Below are 21,587 nucleotides of genomic sequence, written 5' to 3'. Positions count from 1 at the left end.
CCATCAGCATTCAGCCAACTCCATTTTTTGGCAGTCGAGCACTTAGTGGAATTTTTAAAAAGAAGATCTACATTTTAAAGCAGGTCACAGACAAAAATAAAGACACATTCTTGGGCTACGAGAAGTAGGTCAGGTTTTGGGGGAATCATTAGTGAAAGCTGTTGATCTGATCTTACCTGTTTATTGATATTTTTTGCTTCTTATGCCAAATATGTCTGGCTCATTTTGCTTTAGGTGAGATGTATTCTCCTGCTTTGGTGAGCAAACTTTTTACATTAACATTTTAAAAAATAAAAAGAAAAAAAACCACAGGAAAAATATGTTCCTAGTTTTCCATTAGAGAATACTGTAGTGGAAAGTGAGGCCTCTCTGTGCTGCCGTCCAAAAGGAATAAAGCTGCTTTGTGTCACCTCATTACTCTAAACTGATGCTTTACCTCAAGATTGTTTTGGGGGGAGGGTGGGGGAAAGGCTGATTCTGCTGCTCAGATGATGCCTCTGCAGCACCTTCTGCACAATTAGTCCCTCTAATTTAGGGGAAGCATTTCACAGCCTGTTGGTGATAACACTGTGAAGCCCCTGCAAGAGCTGCTGTAGCAGGGAGGAGAGATTGCTGCTGGTCAGGGAGGATGGATTACTGCTGGTCAGGCATTGGAATTTGCCTGACATTGCTTTATTGTCTCCATAGTTGGAAGGTGGCTGTTAAAGAGCTTTGGGCATTCCATGGTTTAAGGACAGGTAATTTAGGGTGGGTGCTGGGGCTTAGGGCAGGCACCCTCTGTGGCTCATTTGGGCTTTCTACACACACAGGGCAAGGATGCTCATCCTCCAGTGCCCTGGAGAGCAGGTGGATACCCAGCTCTGCAGCTCTTGGGTTGAGGGTGGTCTTGGTTATCAAACCAGGAGTAGGTTCTGTGGTAATTGAGCTGTAGAAACTCCTGCAGCTGAGCTTTGGAAACAGGATGGTTTTGCCCTGTGAAAGCAAATCCCAATTAATAACATTGTTTGTGGAGGACACCTCTACAAGTAGTCCCACCTTTCTGAATATTTATAATTATTGGAATTTTCTTTCCCTCCTTTTTTTCTTAAAATGTTTTGTAATATGAATCCATATAACTGCATACATTGAATTCACAAGAGCAAAACAACTGATGCTCACGTGCAGGTAATGTCTGTGTCTCTCATTCCCCTGTTCACAAATTCCAGAAGAATTATTGACATAACTTGACATTTTTGTTTAATTTTGGTAATTTATTTTTGTTCCTATTTTGGTAATTTCCACATTCTCTATTTTACAGAATTTGATTCAGAAACAAAAAGAGTTCAAGACATTCTTTCTGGAATGGAGAAACCACAGGTATGTGATCCCAAATTGCCACACACGTGTATAATAGCAAATTTGATACGTAGATTGTGTCACAACATACTAGTGATTTCACGGGGGAGCACCTCTGAATTTTCTCCTTAATAGATTGTTACCACTATATATATATATATATCTAACTCATTTTGCTGTGCTATAAATCTGAAGGATTTTTTGGGCTATTTGGGGCCTCTGCCTACTGTAGGAATTGTACCAGTTACCTCTTTCCAGAGGACAACTCCCAGTATTGATACTGTGGTGGGGAACCCTGTGCACTGGGGTGAGTGGCATAGCTCTTACCCCCTGTCCCCTGGGTTTAATTTTATTTGTCATGAGCAATATATGTCTTTAATCATGATTAAATTAAGCTAATTCTATTATTCAATGGCAAATTACTATAGTCTGTGTTTGTCTGAGCCATAAAAGCCTGTGAATTAGAATGGAATTGAATCACCATGTAAATAACCCTAATGTTGAGTGTGACTGCAGTCAGGTGAGGGTATTAATAAGTCTGGTTGTAACCCCTTTGAATGTCATGTTTTTCTAGTTTGGTGTGTCAAATGGAAACCAGAAGAGTACTGTGGATCTAAAGGAATGGTCCAAACCGGCACTGGAAGAAGCAATCACAAAGCAGACTCCTTTGCTCTCTTGGGGTTCAGGCCATTCTCTGTCCAGCTGGAAAGATAGTGAAAAAATAAGCAAATAAATAAAAAGTAGTGATTGGAAAGCTCATCTAAAGACTGGGTTTGACAGTAGCTGCTGGAGGCTGATACAAAGAAGTTCTGCAGTGGGAGCCTTGGCTGCAGAAGTGGCAGAGCTCAGGGAGAGGCAAGCAGGAGCACAGGCTGAGTTTTATTTTTGGACTCCTGGATGCTTTTTATTCTCAATACATACAAAAGGTGTTTGGTCTTAAATTGCTCAATCAGTAGGTGTTGGATCCTGGTGTCATGGCATCGACAGGAGCAGGTTCAAAGCCAACCAGAATCTAAACCAGACCTGCAGAGATGATAAATACCAGCCTGAGTTCTGTTCACAAGAAGGAAAGTCACCTCATTTCATTTAGAAACAAGTGACCATAGTGAGCTGAAGACTGAGAAAAGAGTTTCAGGGTGATCAGAAGGGGAGAAAGTGCACTTAGCACAAAATTAGGTTAGTTTAATGTACAGAGGAAGTCAATATTTTTGTACCAAGGACCACCCAAATGTTACTCATCTGGTCAATAGCCGCAGCCAGGTGCTTTTACAAAGATCCAGAAAACTGACAAGAAAAATGGCTTATTTCATACTTTCATCTTTAGAGGTAGGAAGAGAAGCTATTTGAGCAATTTGCAGGATTCTGAGATCTGCACAGTTGGATTTATGGTAACCAGAGCCTCTAAAGCAGAAAGGAGCAAAAAACTAAAAGTAGACAAAAATAATTTTCCTTTAATCATAACAAAACTAGGATTTGTTTTTTAAAAGAAAATCTAAAGCATGACAAATGCTGGTTCAATAATAATGACATTTAGTGAGGTGATGCTAGGGATTATCTATTATTCTCCTTGTAACTTTGACATTTGTGAGTAATTAAACTCACAGGACTCTCGCAAACCATTAATTGCTATGAATGATAATGTGTGTGTGTGTAGTCAGTATTACACCTGATAAGGAATATATCACATTGCGGCCAATATTGCTTGGCAAGCCTTATGCATATAGGAATGAAAAATGAAACAATGTATAGAAAAACAATAGTGAAGAAAGATGATGCAAAACAAAAGAGCAGAGAGCAGTGAGTCAGTGGCAAGTGGAGTGATGCTGTGTCTGCAGCACATGGCTTTGATGTGTCCAAGTGAGCAACTCCCTCCATCATTGATGGTGTGGAAGCCATCCAGAGGGATTAGGCTTGTAAGCAACTCCTGCAGGAGACTCCACAGCCATGGTATCAGTAGGAGGTGTCTGGCTTGCACAGGTACCTCTCAGAATACAAAATATACACACTTTTAAAATTATTACTCTATAAAAAAATCTGCTTTCGATAATAGATACTGTTACCTGTTTGAGAGACGTGCAGCCAAACTGTAAATTTAATTACAGCTTTGTCCCTCTAACAGCAAAAATTTTAAAAGACTCCTTTGGCTTTTATTCCCCCACAGTTTTATTTAAACCGAAATATATTTTCAATTCACGTTATCGTGGACAAAGTAAGCATTCTCTAAAACAAATAACTTCAGTGAGGGAAGGGAAACTTGATTCTGGGTGGCGGGGGGGCAACTTTGCTGTGTCCGATGTGTGGCTGCCGAGGGGCATCACCCCCCATGGGGAATCACCACAGGTCTGTCCAGCCAGAGCTGAAACATCAGTTTGACTTTCCGAAGGCAGCCTGCTCCCGCTGACTTGCTCTGCAGCGAAACTCATATTTAAACATTGGGATTTTTGCCTAAAATTGCAGGATTAGAGCCATAGTTTATAAGCAGAATCTCGACCCAGTAATAACCATGAATTCATTTGACCCCCGAGTCTTTCAAACCCTGCCCTCGAGGGAGTAAATGAATGTTGCTTGCAGTGTAGTTCTCACACACATACAATGAGCCCCCGAACCACACGATGCCTGTGAATGCTAACCCGGAATTTGAAAGATAATGAAAGTTGTACAGAAACATTTTTCATTACCTGAAAGACGGGAAGGGCCGATATTCATCAGTCTTGTAACCTTATTGAAGTGGTGCAGGAGCTGGATTCTTTCCCAGGGGCTTTTATGGAATAATTATTTACACCACCGAGTTTTGATAGCGCAGAAAGGAGGCATTTACTGTGTAAACTGAGAAGTTTTCAGAAACTAATTAACTGTGCTTTTCACCAGACACACAAAACTCCTTGTGGGAAAATCTTTTGTTAGGTCTCGGCTAAAAGGCCGAGCCAGCCCTTGTCAAAGCCAGCACAGCAATTCTGGGGACAGATGAGACAGGCTGTGGTAACTAGAAGGAGCACAAAGGTTTACCTGCCCAGCCTAGGAAGAGGTGCTCTGGCTGCTTGTATTTTGGGTGGATGGAGTTAGGGCACCATTAATGAGTAATAAACTGTTTTTTATTGACGGTGAGGTATTTATGTCTGCAAGTTCAGAAGGGACGTTAAGCCCACCATTGTGATGGTAGCTGGGCTGTTCCTTAGGCATGGAAAGGGCTGGTCCGGGTCTGTTCAACTGCTCCATATCTTTTGAAAGGTGTTTGTATAGGCAAGAAAAGTTGGAGATAAAGCTACCAAGCTGTTTTGCGAGTGCCTGCTTGTTATTCTCAGCATATCATAACCCCATTTATTTAACTTACCCTTTTTCCCAGCAAAGCTAGTGCTTCCTGCTCCTGGTAGGAGTTCCTTGGTAAACTAAGTGGTGGCTTTGGCCATGAAATGAGATATTGAGGAGATATGCCTTTGGCAGGTAAACGTGATATGGTATCAGCCTCTTGGTCTGGGAGCAGCACACGGGTTTATCTCCAGCCACACAAACAAATCCGTTCCCAGCACTCGTGCTGACGTGCACAGCCCTGTTGTGCTTTCTGTACCCAGGGAGGGTATAGATTTGCCTTCTCTCACTTTTATCACACAGACAGCGACCTCTCACTTGCTTTCCTGCACTTGCTGTGTGTACTCAGTGCAGCTAAGAATTGTATTTAACGATTTCTGGTGTTTATTTTTAAGCCTCACCAGCAGTTGCTGTGTACCCACCACCACTGAGGCAGCCAGCAGCCACTCTCTCTATCAGTCAGAAATTAATGGTGTAGCTGGAGCAGCTTAGCAACTGCGTTTGGACTTTCATCCTCTGCATGGAAATGTCTGCACACAGACTTCAGAATCATAGTCTAACAGTTTCTAGCAGTTAGTCCATAAGATACTTTCTCTTATTTTAAGAAACTTAAAACGTAACTTTTTACAGATTGCTGAAGTTCGTGAAGGGCCAGAGTTTTGCTGTACGTGGAATATATACGTGTGTCCTTGGGAGTAGTCATAGAGAAAAACATTTCAATAGAACATTGGCAGGATATCGTGCCTCCAGCTCCAAGTCTGCCTGAATTTATGAAAAACAATTATGCAAGCGTATTTCCATAATAAAAGAAACTGCATGTTGATGGGCTGAGCTGGCATAGTAGTAATGTCTGTTAAAAAAAATAAAAATCTATTTGGATCTTACTCTTCAGTTTTCTGATCAAAATATTATTTAAAATATGGACTTCTAGCTCTAAATATCCTTGCCACGTTTTCATTCACATATGTGTGTATATATCTCAAAAATTTAACTTATCTGTCTCACTTGAACCATTCAAGTGTCTTATAAGCTGTCTAATCCAGTATTGGTGTCCTCTGGTCCAAGTTCTTGAAGTAAACATTGATTTCATAGTATCAGAAAAATATGGCAAGAAAATGCCGTGAAAACAAGAAATGCCATGAAAATTCTTACAAGAATTTGCATGTCCATGTTTTTTACAAAGAAAGCTTGATGCTACTTAAACTTTCTTGCCTTAGAACTTATTTTTCACATTAGGTTGAACAAAGGTTTTCTTTTTTGGCAAGACTTGACTGTGCTGCTATAAATTAAAATCTTTAACTTTTGAGATCACGGTGTTTAAGATATGTTTCATGGTGTCACCTACTTGTCAGTCTGTTAAAAATGGATTTATGACTTGCTCAGAAAGAATCTGCTTGATATTATGGGTATCAGACACAACAGTTGCAGTGCTCATCAGCTGGAAGCAATGTGTTTTCACGTGAGAAGTTAAATATTCTCCATTCTGTAAAGATATCCAGGAGCCAGATTTGTAAACAGGGAGTCCTTTAAAGCTGATTGCTGAAACTTCATTACCAAATAATTTACAGGTAAGGGGTTTCACTTGTCTCAACAAAACTTAGGAAATGTGTAACTGAGCACCTGCATCCATCTTACGCCTTCCAAAATAACAACATCTTGCTCTGGGTGTTGGAAAATCTGTTAAAATGATGAACCAGTGAAATTTGATGCGTAGGAGATATAAAGAATATAAAACCTCAGTCTTTGATTCCTCCTCATGGAGCGTAACTAAAAGAATATTCTTCATATATTCACTACAGTTAAGAAGGAAGAACATAATTTTCGTGATGAAAAGTGGAGAGTTTGTGGCAGAGCACTTGAGGCTCTGGAGGCTTTGAGGCTTCCCTGTGCTTTTTCAGCAGGCACGTATAAAAATGTGCTGCTTTTCCCAGGTAGCCAGTGCAACTATTGCTTCTTATTTCTTTTTCTTTTGAGACAGTGGCAGGGGGGATTTTTTTTCTTCTTTCTTAGCCTGATAACAGAAGGCTGTTCTCTGGGAAGCTGCTGTTGGGTACGTGCAGCTGATGTGCCAGCAGCTGTCCTGGTGAGCAAGGGGATGCCAGTTCTCTGAGCTCGGTCAGTCTGGAGTTAGGTGGACCTGGCACTCCAGAAGAATACAGCTGCACTGTTGGGGTGATAAAATTGTTTTGTTGCTGGGGTTTCAGGTGTTTCTTCTGTGTTTTATTGATAGAGAATCCTCACCCATCTGCCGTGGAGGTGTCGCACCCAGGGGCCACTGCAGATGACACAGACAGTCTTTATCTCGGCACAGAGTGATTGATTTGCAGTGTAATTTTTTATTGACAAGTTGGACTTCTGTTATGATTTTCACTTAGGCTTTTGAGTCAGTGTAAATTTGCAGATTAAATTGGTTTTTTTAACTTATTTGCAGTTGAATTATTACAGTTTCAAATGATAAGAAGGAACAGGATGACTGAAAAAGCCATCAGAATTTTTTTAAGAGAAGTCTCCCTAGAAAGACTTTAGAGAAATTATTTTGTATAAAACAATCTATAGGATAAAGTCTTTGTTCCACTTAGTTCCAACTCCCTTCTGGTAATAGCCATGGCAGCAGGTACCTCCAGAGTGGTGTGAGGCATCCTTTGTTGGATGCTCAGACAGTGACAAGCCAGTTCACTGCAGGGAGAAATATCTCCATATTGCTCATCTGTTAGAAATTACTTTATGCCATAAATCTGTATTTTTGTTTGTGGTGTTGACCATTTCTGACCCTTTACTTTTCAACCCTAGCTCTGAAGTTTCCATTTTACAAGAAACGGATTGTGAAGATGCAAGCAGAAAACAAAAACTTAGAGGATAGTGTTTTTGGTTTTTTTTCCTCAGAACTCAGAGTAACTGATATTTCTTCTACAGGTTACAAATATTCAAGCAAGAACAGTTTTACTTTCCTGGTCACCTCCCACTGGCCTTCTAAATGCAGATAGACACAACAATGGTTTGCCTTACACCTGTACCTACGAGGTTGCCTTATCGGATAAAGGGAGGGATGGAAAATACAAGATAATTTACAGGTAACAGCGCCATTTTTACACTTGTGTTTTCATTGGGAATAAATTCTCTGAGCTTTTCAGAGCTGGCATGCCCATCAGTCACAGAAGAAAGGCACATTTGAGCACCCTCTGGTTGTTCCCTCAGCTATCCCCTCGCTGGAGGAGCTCGCAGGCAGCTGAGTGCGCATCACAATGTCCCTAATTGCCATCCCATCCCACCTCCCCGGGCACGTAGCAGATCCTGCAACCCATGCTGCCTCTCCCCTTGCCAGTGAAAAGGTTAATCTCTCTCCTATGCTAAATGTCAGAACCTTTCGTGTGCACCACACCTGCTTTCCTAATGGGCTGGTTTTGTGTGGACTTGCAGAATTTAGCACTGTAAAGCTTGTTATTTCAGCTAACGAGCAAAATTTGAGGGCTTTGCTGCCTTGTAGTGTCTTAGATGAGCAGAGGAGGGACTTACAGCCGTCAGTAGGTTATAGAGGCTCCCCAGAAAAACCCAAATACTTGGCTCCCAGCAGCCCTCAGTAAAAATTCTGAGGTATTTCTCTGTGTCTCCTTGCAGTGATCCTCTGAGCTCATTCTGTGATCAAGTACATATGGTGTTATGCTTTTCTTTTTCCCTGCTAATGACATCTAGGAAAGAAAATTTGGAGATGTGACCTTGGCTATTGTGAAATACCTAATCCTTCCCAAATCTCATTAAATAAAGTCCAGGTGATAGAGTATTTATGGAATTACCTCTTGAGACCAAGCCATCTCCTTTCTTAAGGGTATTCCTCTTGGTATGCTGAAGGCAGGTTTTGGGTAATGCAAAAAGAAGGTATTAACCAGAGAAAGGCTGCCTGATTTTTTTTTAAATTTTTTTTTTCTGGCATTTACACTGGCTATTTGTGAGCCAATGTGAGCATCTCCATAGTTCAATATGTGCTGCTGAGCTTCCAGAATGGGAAGGACACCTTCTAGTACTTCTTGTGCTTGCTGGTGAGAGGGCTGCACATTTTCTCCTGGTTAGGAAACATTGTGCATCTGTTTTAAAGCTGCTGGTGGTGATGTGTCTCCTGCTGCTGGCCAGAGTGCAGCCATTATCTTGATGTGGTACATTCCATCAGGAGCAGCAGTAATTGTTACTACTATAGGCAAAAGAAACTCAGCAATATGTCAAATACATTGTCTTTGCAAGGAGGTGCACTCATTTCAGAGGGGGGAAAAAAAAGAATTTACAGAGCATTGGATTATATGAAAACAGAGATTTATTTTTTTTTGGTGTATTTTTGACATGTGCAGCCATGTGCTTTCTGGTGAATTTTGTTCTCTCGATTTTGAGACATCTCCCTGTATTTGTCCAGCTAGCTATGAAATATTTCTTTATGCTAAATTGAGAGCTTTCTTGTTTCCCATATTTTAATAAAATCACAAATAAGCCAAGCTCTTACATGAGATGGCTATTACTTATAAAGCACTGACCCGTACCTTAATCTTCACAGAATTGGCAACACATGACTGAGCCCAGTGTTCATTTACCAGCAAACAAGCCAGAAGGAAAAAGAATAGCCCTAACTATGTTGGCTACATTTGAAATTAATAGATTATTTGCTGGTTTTTTTCCTAAAATGTCTGAACTGTGCTTTTACTTCTCTTAGCATTAAAGGAGAGCTGGATCCAGCTGTTCAGGCATTAATTAAAGTCTCCTTGTCATGATCCTCACAGGGAGCATCATTCTGGAGGAGAAAGCAAATAAGTGGAACATTTGTGCAAGAAACTCTGCTTCTTCCTCTGAAGTTCAATGGCTCACTTTTTATAAAGTATTTTGATATAGGGAATGTGCAGAAAATACAGAAATAATGTTTGGATTCCATTCTTTTCAGCTCTGGGAGGGTAGAAAACCACAGTGTGCTTTATGGAAATATTAACAAAATCCAAGCATTGAAATAAACCCATATAGCTGGTTTACTGTATAAATTGGGATGATAAATTAATTTCTTCTGTGTATATGGAGCTTTATAAAGTTTTCAAGAAACATGAAGTATGTTGACAAATTGTTGGTATATTGTTTGCTACTTTGTTTTTATTGTTATATACTGTTAATTTTTTGTTGGTTTATTGTTATTTTGTTTTTCTTTGATGGGATTATCTTTTTTCTTTCAAATTATAATATCACTAGAAAATCACTAGCTGTGCTAAGTGTGATACTACTTTTCATAATTCACTAATTTGTTGAGTTTGGGCTTCTTTCTTGCAGTGGAGAAGAATTAGAATATAACCTGAAGGACCTTAGGCCAGCAACAGATTATCATGTCAGGTGAGTTAGTGTGAATATGAATGTCACTTAAATATAAACTCTTCAATTATATGAGAATAAATGTGAAAGTTTTTTAACTGAATATACAGTGTAGTTCAAGAATTTACCTCTGTAGGTGTATTTTTCAATGATTTCTACATATTATGCAATATATTTTATCTTGGACTTTAAATTATGAGCATGCTTCTCAAACAGTGCTTTCTGTTGTGTTGTCATTGCTGTAGAAAGAGGGAAAAAGAAGTCTACATATCTGTATTTCTGTGTTTGAAAGTGGGATACCTGAAGCTGCTTAAAAACTTGACTCAAGCAACTGGTGTTTCTTCAGCTACTGTAACTCTGAAAGTACTCCAGCTTTGTTCATAAATAGTCTGTGCTTTGGGAAGTAAATCTACTGATTACAGATCCATCTGACTGTAGTAATTTCAGCATTTATTACAAGAAAAAAGATTGATTCACACTGATCTGTGCTGATATTTTCAGGGCATATTTCTCTTTGATTCTGAAAATGTGTTTTACACATTTATTAACTATCAACACGTTCTAGTTTTGCTCCCTGATGTTTGTAACACCGTCTGCATTACCTGTTCATGTTGCTTTTTTTTTAAAAGACTTGTTTATGTACTAAGGCTTCAAATTCACATCCTGTTCAGTTACCCTCCATATCCTTTAAAAAAAAAATCTTTTCATTCCTATCTATTGTTCCCTTCTGTTTTTCCAAACAAGGGCTAAGCGTGGTGTGCTGTTTCATGTCAAGGCTGTTCCTGTTTGCAAAACTTTAAAGAACACCTTGCTTCTGAGCTCTAAAAAAGATCCAGCACCATCTTGTTCTGATACTATAGGTTCTTTTCAGTTTTAAGGGTAGTTTCTAGTGGAGCCCTAAAATAAGCTTTTCAAGTAGAAGCAGAAGACCAGAAGTAATTCGTCATAAATAAGGAAAAGATGCAGCTCTTGGGCTGGGCAGGAGTTCTGGCCACAACAGGGATGGTAGCAAGGAGGAGAAGGTTGTGAAACACTGTTGAGCTTCCTGCTGTAAGCATTGAGCATCTCTTTTGAAGCCAACTTCAAACACCAGAGTGGTCACCATGTGCAGTTGGGTTGAGGTCTTGGTCATTTTTAGGGGTATTTGTGAGTATTTGTCCCATGTCCTGGCTGACTTCTTCCTCCCTTACCTACAGCTCCCTCCATCTTCCTGCAGGTTTGTCAAACTATAATTAATTTGTGAACAATTAGCAGTAACTTCTGTTCAAAAACAAGTGACTGCTAAATATAAAAGTCAGCCTTGCAAAGCAGCAGCCTGTGTTTGCAGTGGAGCGAGCCGACACTGAACGAGCTGCCTATTTGCTTTCCATGACAGTTTTTTTTTTCTTCACTGTAACTGCATTATGTATTATCATCTGTGAAGAAATAAATCTGTTCAGTAAAGAAATTTAAGGGCCAGCAGTTGCTGGGCGGATTGTTTTGGGTCTCCTTAACCTTGGCAGCATCTCTTGGGGCTTTGTCTCCACCAGACAAGGTGCTTGTTCGTGCTGCTGCCCTGCTGGGCACCTGGGACAACCTGGTTCACCCTGAACCCACTGCTTGCTTTTCTTCAGGTGTATTGTTCAGGGCTGACTGTGCTGTGTTTCAGTGACATGCAGAGGATGCCCCCTAAGTTCGTTTTCTCATGGTTTTATTCCCTTATGGTTTGTGTTGGATGCTTGGCTATGCTCATTTCCAGCACATGTACACAAATTGCATTTGTTTTCACTCCTGACTGCTAACAGGTGATGGGTAAAGCAGCACTACAGCAGTTCTTGTCAGCCTCCCCCAAAAGGTTTGATTCTACGTAGGTGGCCATTGTACATAAATTACTCTTATCTACTGAAAACAAATTTAGAAGTTGCCCTTTCTTTAGCTCTGCATTCAAGTACACAATAGCTACAGCCAACTCAGAGGTCATCGTCTGGTCATGGTTTGAACTTTTTTTTTGAGTAGAAGACTTCCAATTTGCACTTTCTTTTGCTGCATGGAAAATGTGAAGGGAAAAAATAATATCATTAATTTTTCAGAGAAAAGCACCCCTTGAGGAAGTGTTCTACTATATCCTATTTGCTTTCCCACATGGTTTTGTATTGTATATCCCCCTCTATGCTGATATATAGAAGATTTGCCTGAAATCAAATTTGCTTTGAAGATTTTTAGTTTATCGGAGTAGTATTGCTGAGCTGTTTTAGTTCTAATCCATGGAGGTCCACTAAGTGTTGACACCTGAGCTATGCAGGATGAGCTTGTACCTGTGGGAGGAGACCAGCAGTTACCACCACTCAACAGGGTACATGTGAATCAAGTGTAAAGCAGGTGTTAAAGTTGACACCTTTTTCTCATGAGCTCATACTTTCTGTTGTGTTGCAAAGAGAATTTTAGCACAGTGTGTGGAAGTCTGGCAATTAACAAGGCAGTAGTGGTGGAAAAAGAAAAGATGATGATAACTCAGTGGTCTCTGGGAGCATTTGCACAAGTTACTGGAGTGTTCGCCTTCTGCTGTGTGGGTTTTTGGGGGTTTTTTTGCATACTTGTATGAAGTGAAGTAAAATAAGGATAGACACTGGTCTGTGATAAATCTGTCATTAGTGGATGGTATCGTGGATGCTTTGGTAGTCAAATATTGTGGCTGAGACAGTGGCAGTGTAACTGTCAGCAAATTTATAACCCACTTGGTTACTCTTTCCAGGGTATATGCAATGTACAACTCAGTAAAGGGATCCTGCTCAGAGCCAGTAAGCTTCACCACTCACAGCTCAGCACCAGAGTGTCCCTTCCCACCCAAACCCTCGCACAGGACCAAAAGCTCCTTAACCTTACAGTGGAAGGTAGGTAACGCTGGGATCGGGCAAGAAAGCAGGGAAAAATGGAGTTTACTGACAGTGAGCATAAATACTGAAAATAATTGAAAGCTGAGACAGTCATTTTTCAGTAAGGGACTTGAACTTGCTCTACTCTGACAAATCCCTTCCTGTGCAGTGACTTGACTTTTAAAATGTATGTGTTTCATTATCGTTAAGAGGTTGCCAAGCCACGTGCAAAGCACTTGAAACTGCAGTCATTTGCCTGGGGGGGTGGTGAAGTAGTTTTCTTCTATTCCCCAAGTCACCTTTTGTTTATTTTTGTTTGTAGGCACCCATTGATAATGGTTCAAAAATCACCAGCTACCTTCTGGAGTGGGATGAGGTAAGTTGTAACTAGTTGAAATAAATACACAAATAAATGGTACTCAGACTTTACAAGGATTTGCTGAGTAAAGAAAAATAATTAAATACAGGAGAAAATAGAAAGAGGAAAATGAAATCCTGATGGCATTAGGTAAAGAGTTGGAAAGGTGAAAGGGGCAGCGAGGGGAAAACTTTCCATTCAGTTTATTTTATGCAGCGATAATGTTCTGTACTCATGAAATCTTTTATCACTTATTTGGTGTATATTCTTTGTTTATTGGCATTGCTCATTATTTCATTACTTGAAATGTATCTTAGAGTTCTGTTCATGATCTCTTTCTTCTGTTTGCTGACTGAGTGCAGAATAAACACTGTTCCTGCCTCAGAGGAGGCAAACTATGATCTTGCAGCCCTTTCTACAGAGAATGTACTCGGGGTCAAAATAAGTGTCCTTTACATAGTGACAATTAGTCCCCTTCTGAGCACAAAAGGAATTAAGTTCTCTCCTATTTTATGTGGTTAGTGAGCAATGGGCTGTTGGGGAGGGTGCCCTGACAACATGGTGTGGATGATTTTTTGGAGGTGGGTTCTTGTGAGTCCTCCCTCTGTCCCCTAATTCCTTTCTGCCTCCTTTCTTTTGTGCAAGCCATATTTCTGCAGAAAGCATGAGTCAGGGAGTATCATCTTTGAAGGAAAAAATACATAATGGGTGACAGAAAGAGCTTGGGCAACATGCAAAGAAAAAAAGAGTGATGAGTCAGGAAATGAAGCGTATGAAAGGGTGTCCAGTTGTGCAGTCTGAGAAACATCTCTTGAGGTCTTTTGTAGTCTAAAAATATTCTGAAGGGAGTATTCTGTTATGAATAGTTTTCCATTATTGCACTAATAACACATTCCCAGATCATTCTGGCACATGTTGGGTGTTTGGAACCACTCACTGTGCAAACATTTATTGTATGCACTGTCACAGCAAGTGGGGTCTGCATGATGAGAAACCCTCTGAACTGAAAACAATAACTTCAGAATGACTTGCTGTCCCTCTCTGCATAATGGAAGGGGAAAGGTTGTCAGTGAAGAAGGGAAAAAGCGGAGTGTGAGGTCTGGGAAAAGGGATTAAAGAGATATTTCTCCAAAAGGATTGGCCAGGATGATCCCATTACGCCTTCTGTGACACCTTGACTGTGCACTTGTGATCTCTTCCAAGGCTTCTAGTAATTTGGAGCCATGGGAACATAACAGCACCAAGCAGTGAAGCAGTGGAAATGTGGATGATTTTAGCCTGCAAAGGGAAGGAAAGCAACAGAAGGTCTTGTCGGAAGAGACCACCAGCAGACCATTAATACAGTGCAAATACTTTGGATATTCATTTTGTCTGCATGGAGCCTAGACATAATTCCATATATATATATGTATATATATGACAATTCTAAAATTCTTTCATCCTTTATACCCTTTAATACTGATTATATACCTAGAGTTTTGTCTTCAGAAAGAATGGTTATGATATCTCTTTTTCACAGGGCAAAAGCAGTTTGGTTTTGGGTAGCTCAGGTACCAATGGGGAAAAATTGAGGCATCCTGATTCCCTTAGTCTGTCTATTTTAATTACCTTGTTTTCTCAGTAACAGCCATGAAATCTGAGATCACAATGGAGAACTAGCCAGCACAGATGAAAGAATAATGGCCTTGCACAAATTAATTTGGTACATCTCCAATGATCTGACAGGACTCCTGGTTGAAATGTAGTTGTCAGGTTCTGAGACAGTTAATACCACAGGTGTAGATTCTCTAGAAATTTTTTTCCTCTGATATGAGACAGAAATGCAATTTTGAGTCACTAAATTAAGTGCTACTATCTAGGTTTATCAAAGAAAAAGTCCGAAGGTGCAGGCTGTCTGTGCCTGGATCTGAAGGAACCTCATCTCATGCAATGGTGAGCTCAGCAGGATGTTCCACTCACTTTTTCAGGTGCTATGGCAAGCTGTGCCTCTGACATGAAGTGCATTTAGCTACTGGAGTTGCACCTCCCAAGTACAAAAGGGAATTCACTTGCAGTGCTCTGTACCCTCGCACTTAGTTGTGTAAACTCCACGTAAGCAAAAGCACTGACTTTTCCACAATGCCACACTGTGTCCTGGTGAAATCAAGAAATAAATACATCAGAGCAGAGGAGAACGCTTGCCAGGCAACAGCAAACACTCTGCCAGATCTCAGCTAGAGCAGCATTCATTAGCTACAGGGCACAGGATAAAATATAAACACGGGAAAATCAGCGATCAGAAGGAAATTAAGTCGTGGCTGCAAAGCAGGGAGGGCTTTGCAAGAGCAGAGAACAAGAAATGTATCCAATGATAAAGCTGGAAAAGCCCCCTAAAATGGCAACCTGCCTGGGCAGTTGGTCCCTTCCTAGGGAAGGATGGTGTGAATGAGCTGTGGAAAGCCCTTGCCACTCTCACCCATACACAGATCCTTGAAAGCTGTTGTGCAAAGGGTGCAGCCTCAGACTGTGGAAACAAAACTGGCATGGGGCACAGGAGGTGTGGGGAGTGGTGGAGGTGTTCAGACAGGCACCTCCAGCTGTATCCCAGTCACACCAGTGTGTTCCCCCAGCTCGAGCTGTGCTACAGAGAGGGCTCCAGCAGCCCCTCTGTGCTCCCTCATGATGGGTCATGCATTGTCTGTCTCTGGGATCTCGGGATCTTGGAGCGTGTCAGATGCTCAGCAGTATGTCACCCTCATTCCTCTTGTTTTTACAGGGCAGAGGCACAGTTTGTAGCATGTAAAATGCAGCCAGGAGCGTAGGTGGCATCACTTGTATATGCAGAAAGTGAATTGTTGCTGTGAAGCAACAGCAGGAGCACCGTGTTTTACAGCCCTAGGGTTAGGTGAGGTGGGAAATTCTGCTTAATATGTCACTGTGCCAGTCCTATCCAGCTGCTGCCTCAGTTTAGTTCTGGGTTTTGGTGTTTTTCCTGACCTGTAGACTCTGTAAAATCCTTGATAGACAAAGCTATTCCTGCTGTTCCAGCTTTTTCCCTCCCAGTTTGGAATAAATGGTTTGTAATGTGACTGATGTTGCATGTTAGTTAGAAAACACAAATACTTTCCCATTACTGATGTAAGTCTTTGATTTACATTTGTAATACCTTGCTAATAAACTGATACTCTCAGGCACATGGTGTGACTTGGGGATGGTCCTGTGCAGGGCTAAGGGTTGGACTCGACAATCCTTATGGGTCCCTTCCAACTCGGCAGATTCTTAAAGTGCCTGAAAAACTATGAAGGATACTCTTCATTATTTAACAGCAGAGTAAAAGATCAGCACATTGTCACTCAGTTACACTGTCTGTACACTAGCAAAGATTCCATTGGCTTCAAAAGGGTTAGGATCAGCCCCTTATCTTCATTATTTTGGAATCCAGTGGGATATCAACAAACCTGCACCTCAGGTGCTGGGACTGACAATAGTCATCTGGCAATAAAATCAATTAAAATTAATAATTAAGGAAAACTTCACCTTCTGACTCTGCTATGAACTTTGAACTTACAAACCTGAACTAATCAATTGATGACTTGGTGCCAGGATTGTTTATTCAGGGTCAGCAAAGGCTAATCAGAAAAAAATAGCATTAGTTGTATACCAAAAAGAAAATGTGACTGTAAAGGAGGTGATGCTTTCTCCTGATGCCAGTGTTCATCAAAATCAGTAAACTGTAACTGCATTGAAAAATCCTGCTGGCACTGGTGTAAGAATCAGGCCTTTGTTACTAATTAGATGTGAAATGCTGGTTCTGTGATTAAGTGGTAGTAAGTAAATGTTTCTCTTGTGCATATGGGCAGCAAGAGTATCCTATTCATTCTCTATGGGAAAGGGGAGGAATGTTCCTGAGCCAGAGACAAGGACATCCCTCTCACACAGTGTGTGTCTCTGTTTTATGTACAACTCAAAGCAGCTTTAATTCTCATCCAGTAAGCAGCTCATTTTAATCTACTCGAGAGAGAGACTGATACAACACCACACTACTTAATGATTTGGTGATGGATAGTTAATAATGAAGTTTATTATATAGGTAAATTGAGATCATTTTGTTCTGCCACAAAATTTTAAATTTCTCAAGGTAGCAGAAATGTGCTGATAATCCGAGCCAAGTATCTCAGTGATGCTGTACTGGAATTTGGATACACCAAGGTCCATGTTTGTGCTTGTTCACTTACTTGCTCTCTGAGCCTCATAGGTCCTTTGCTATCTTCTAAATGTTTGTATGTAGAGAAAATTCAGTTACATGCGTAACTTGCACAATAAATGCTTTGCAGAGATCTTAAGGTGTGTTACACTAATTGTTGACAGTTTGCTCTGCAGCTCTGTGTCAGATTGAGTATCAATCTGTTCCTTTTATTGCCAACATGACCTGAACATAGCAGCTAATGCTGGCGTGGCCACAGATGTCCATCCTGCCTCCTGGTTGCAGATCTGATGCTGGCAGCTCTGCTACAGGCTTCTGTGGTGAAGGACTGTGCTCCATTCCTGCATCACTGTACCTGCAGTGGCCACTTCCTCCTTTTGTGTTTATTTACTGCCTGTGCTGCAGGGAATGCAGTCAACAAAACCCATTTAAATGTTTAAAACCCTTGTTCAATAAATACACTCACCAAGAGACACTTTGGCACCCTGTGTTGAGTGTGTGGCTTGAAATATAGCTGAAATAGCAGGGAAAACTCTTAAAAATCGTGTTTAAACGCTCTGTTGGAGTATTGTGCAAATTGTGAGGGATTTGTGGAGCTGAATTGTTCTTGTCTCCTGACAGGCGCTGATGATCATCACAGTATGGGTTGTCCTGGAGAAGAATAGGGAACACAGGCTGGAGAAAGCAGGCCTGGAGGAGAAGTCAGACAGCACTCTCCCTCTGAAATCTGGGGATTAGAAATATTTGCGGAAATGATACAGTGTATTTTAAGCAACTTATGAAACGTTATTTAAAGGATTAAAAACTTGGATGCCGAGTGTACAAAGGATAGGAGAAGGATTCTGGGAAAGCTGTAAGACTCTTGGGTGGCAGCCAGTACCAGCCTGCCAGTTGTTCCTGTCTATAATTATGCCAGCATTAGTGCTTTCATAAATCTTGGGAGAGAAGGAGCGGAGAGGCTATTTCCAGGCTATTAATGCCAGGATAATTAGAAATATCGGCCAGCCTCTCCAATTAGTGCCAATAGAATCCAAAATACCAGCCAGTCTGAGTAATTTGAATACCAGTTGGTCTCTGAGTGAGTCTGGGGAATGTACAATACCAGTTCTACAAGAGAAATATATACAATATCAGAGTTTGTACTGTTATAAAGTTGAAGATAACTTAGATGTTTGGCAATCTTGGCAAAGTTTTAACCCACCAGTTTGATAAATGAGAGTTTCCTTGGCCCGTTGCTCTCAGTTCGGGCATTGTGCTACAGGTGAGATTGTCCATGACTTTCCTTTTTAGCCAGCATTGCTTTATCAAACACGTGCTTAGCATTTGGTCATTTTGTTCTCTTGGAAAAAAGCATAGGTAAATTACTAAAAAAAAAACTACATTCTTAAGCAGAAATCAAAAATAAATGTTTTCAATTGTTTATAAGTAGTAAAGTCATCAAAGAGTTGGAGGAAAATTAATTTAATGCGACTCAACCTATAAAAGAGAGTTTGCATAGGGAGGAAAAAAAATATATTCTTGATAGTCTTGCACTGATGAATGGGTATTTTACTGAAACATGGGATTTCTGATACGGTTTTGTGTAGTGTGGAGTTTACATACATTATAGCTGAGCTGGGATGTATGGTCACCTATCTTTTTTGTCCTGAAGTAATTTTATCATAGAACTCTATAACTAGGGAATTTAGATCTGAAAAGGTTTTCTCATTTTACAAAATGATTCTCTTCTAATTCCATCTCTTAATTTACTTGATCCGTACAGTAATGTTACAGCTGGAGCAGGTGGGTGAAGTTGAAGGAGATTGTGTATAAAACCAGGTTCCAGAACAAGTGTAGGCTCACTGTGTATAAATAAAAGTTAGGGCTGTTTGCCAGTGTGATAAATGTCCCTTCAGTGCCTCCACATTGTTATTCTGTGCCTGAGATCTGCATGATTGTTTCTAGCTTGATAAACACATTCTGGAGATACACTACAAACATTTTAGGGAGTTTTTTCTTCTGTGTTATAGTCTGAGGGGAAAAAAGTAGAAATTGGTAGGAGCTGGAGAATGGGCAAGTGAAAAATGCATGATCCACTCAGGCATTTTTGAGATCTTTAGTGGTGAAGTGATGTATTGAGCATGGAGGAAGAATGGGGTGTGGGAGGGCAGAGCAAGCCCAGGGAGGCAGCAGCAGGTGAAGCTGTTGTCTGCAGTGAGGGATGCCCATATAGATAATAAAATAATAATTAAAAATTGTAGAGACAGGTGCCAGAGATAGTAAATGGCATAGCAGAGCTTTTCAGTCAGAAGAAGTTGCAGAGATAATTCCATCTCCTTCACCCATCTGAGCCCATGGATGTCCTTTGCCAGGCTTCTACTCTGCTGTGCTTAATAATGTAATTGTCCATTAATTTTGCATTCAGGTATTGAAATTAAAACGCCTTTAAACTGCTTCAACTTTGTCAGATATTATTTATGAAGAGTTGAGCAGTCCATGCCCTTTCTCCAGAAAGATTTCAAATTGATCATTTCCCACATGTGGCATAGTATGAAACCAGATATTCCTTGTTGGTTTAGGTTCTCTGCCCTGCAAACAGCTCGGCTTAATTTTTACCCCAGGATGTACCAAGTTGGGGTGCATTGAAAAGGTTTTTGTGTGGTTTTAAATGTGATGGGGTGAGGGAGAGAACTTCTGAGTGTCCTTATCCTCAGCCGTGCTGGTTTGTACCTGAGGAAGGATTTGGGAACTGGAGAGGTGCCTCAATACCCTCTCTGACTGCTACCCCATCTTGGCTTTGTCAGGATGGATCACTGTTCTAGGTCATGCTGATGTGAGACTTCCATAAACCTGGTATCCAGGCTTCTTACCAAAGCTGCACACTTCCCAACAGATCCTCTTCACTCATCATGTGCTCCAGGCAGTGGGGTCAGTGCAGAACTGGCGCATTAAATATTCCTCTGTGATTAATAAATCTGGTTTGCCCTGGAGAGCAGAGCATGGGGCTGGTTGTACCTGGATTGTCCCGCTGGGTCTGGCCATGGCTCGACTGTGGGGAGCGAGAGCCCTCTTGTGGGATAGAGAATTCCTGAAGGACCAGAGAGGGATGGAGGTACAGAGGGTAGAGCTTGCAAGAAATGTTGGCTGCACCTTTCCCGTGCCTCTGTGACTGAGTGGATTGAGGGATGATTTTACCCTTAATTTGCCTGGTTTTTTGTTAATGAGTGGGGTAAATTGCGTTTCAAGCAGAATGCCAGGAGCTGTAGATACGTCTCACAAATATAAAACTCTGAGAAGAGGAGGGATCTGACAGCAGGCTGACTGTGCTGATCTGTGGGATTTTGGGAGCAAAGCAGCGCTGTCAGCGCTTACACAGCCTCCTTTGCACAGTGCCTGTATGGAAACATCCAATTCTAATGTCATTTAACAGCTTTTTAAAATAAGCACCGTGTGGTTTTGTTTCATAGCGATCCAATTACAGATTTCTCTCTTTCTAGGGAAAGAGGAACAGTGGTTTCAGAGAATGTTACTTCGGGAGCCAGAAGCATTGCAAGCTGACTAAGCTTTGTCCAGCTTTGGGTTACACCTTCCGATTAGCGGCCCAGAACGACATCGGTACTAGGTAAGCTACCCAAGGTACACATTTATTTGAGGAAAAAATGATAGCTGGAAAGTTTAACTATCAGTGACAGTATAAAGAGGAATTTCTGAGGGGGATTTTTGTTTATTTTTTTCTCTTTGTGGTTTTGAGTTAAATATCTGACATTGGCTCTATTATTAAGCCTTTAAGGTAAGCTGCACCTTCCCTGGTGGTATCCTTCAGGTCCCAGGGAATTGCCCTGTGCCTTTAGCTTGATGAGGTCAGCCTAAGAAGATAGGCTCCTTTTGAGGTGTTAAATGGTGTTTTGTGATCTATTCCTAATACAAAAAGAATACATCTGTTCTGTAAAATTCCCACTAGGGACCTCTGTGAACCAAGAAAAACAAGCAAGAGGAAGTTGAGTTACAGATTTTGAAAGGAATCTTGATATATTTATTTTTCTGGTTTAAAGCAAAGCCCTTCTGTCTCTTTTCAACAGTACAGTCCCTTCCTTCTTCCTCAGGACTGGCAGGGCTGGCTGATGGGGTGGGAAAGAAGGGGGAGAGAGCCAGGACCGCGACAGGACAGGCACACTCAGGGTCACTGAAAGATGGGATTTAGCTTCTGCTTTTCCTTGCACATTAACAGATGCACTCAGATGAA

The 21,587-nt window shown here is 41.0% G+C and overlaps 1 protein-coding gene across 4 annotated transcripts in view; it reads left to right on the top strand.

Annotated features, from left to right (window-relative positions):
- Window positions 1-21,587, top strand: part of FNDC3B (fibronectin type III domain containing 3B) — a 191,468-nt gene that overhangs the window by 123,054 nt on the left and 46,827 nt on the right. For all 4 annotated transcript variants that reach the window (XM_027685560.1, XM_027685563.1, XM_027685562.1 and 1 more), the window contains exons 7-12: window positions 1,298-1,356; window positions 7,555-7,712; window positions 9,934-9,993; window positions 12,704-12,842; window positions 13,147-13,200; window positions 20,842-20,966. In XM_027685560.1, the coding sequence (XP_027541361.1) occupies window positions 1,298-1,356; window positions 7,555-7,712; window positions 9,934-9,993; window positions 12,704-12,842; window positions 13,147-13,200; window positions 20,842-20,966 (595 nt within the window). The remainder of the gene's footprint in view (window positions 1-1,297; window positions 1,357-7,554; window positions 7,713-9,933; window positions 9,994-12,703; window positions 12,843-13,146; window positions 13,201-20,841; window positions 20,967-21,587) is intronic.

The sequence above is a fragment of the Neopelma chrysocephalum genome, unplaced genomic scaffold (genome assembly GCF_003984885.1).
Source record: "Neopelma chrysocephalum unplaced genomic scaffold, ASM398488v2 Primary Assembly neopelma1_69, whole genome shotgun sequence".
NCBI lineage: Eukaryota > Metazoa > Chordata > Aves > Passeriformes > Pipridae > Neopelma > Neopelma chrysocephalum.
This window is presented reverse-complemented; position numbering and strand designations above follow the sequence as displayed.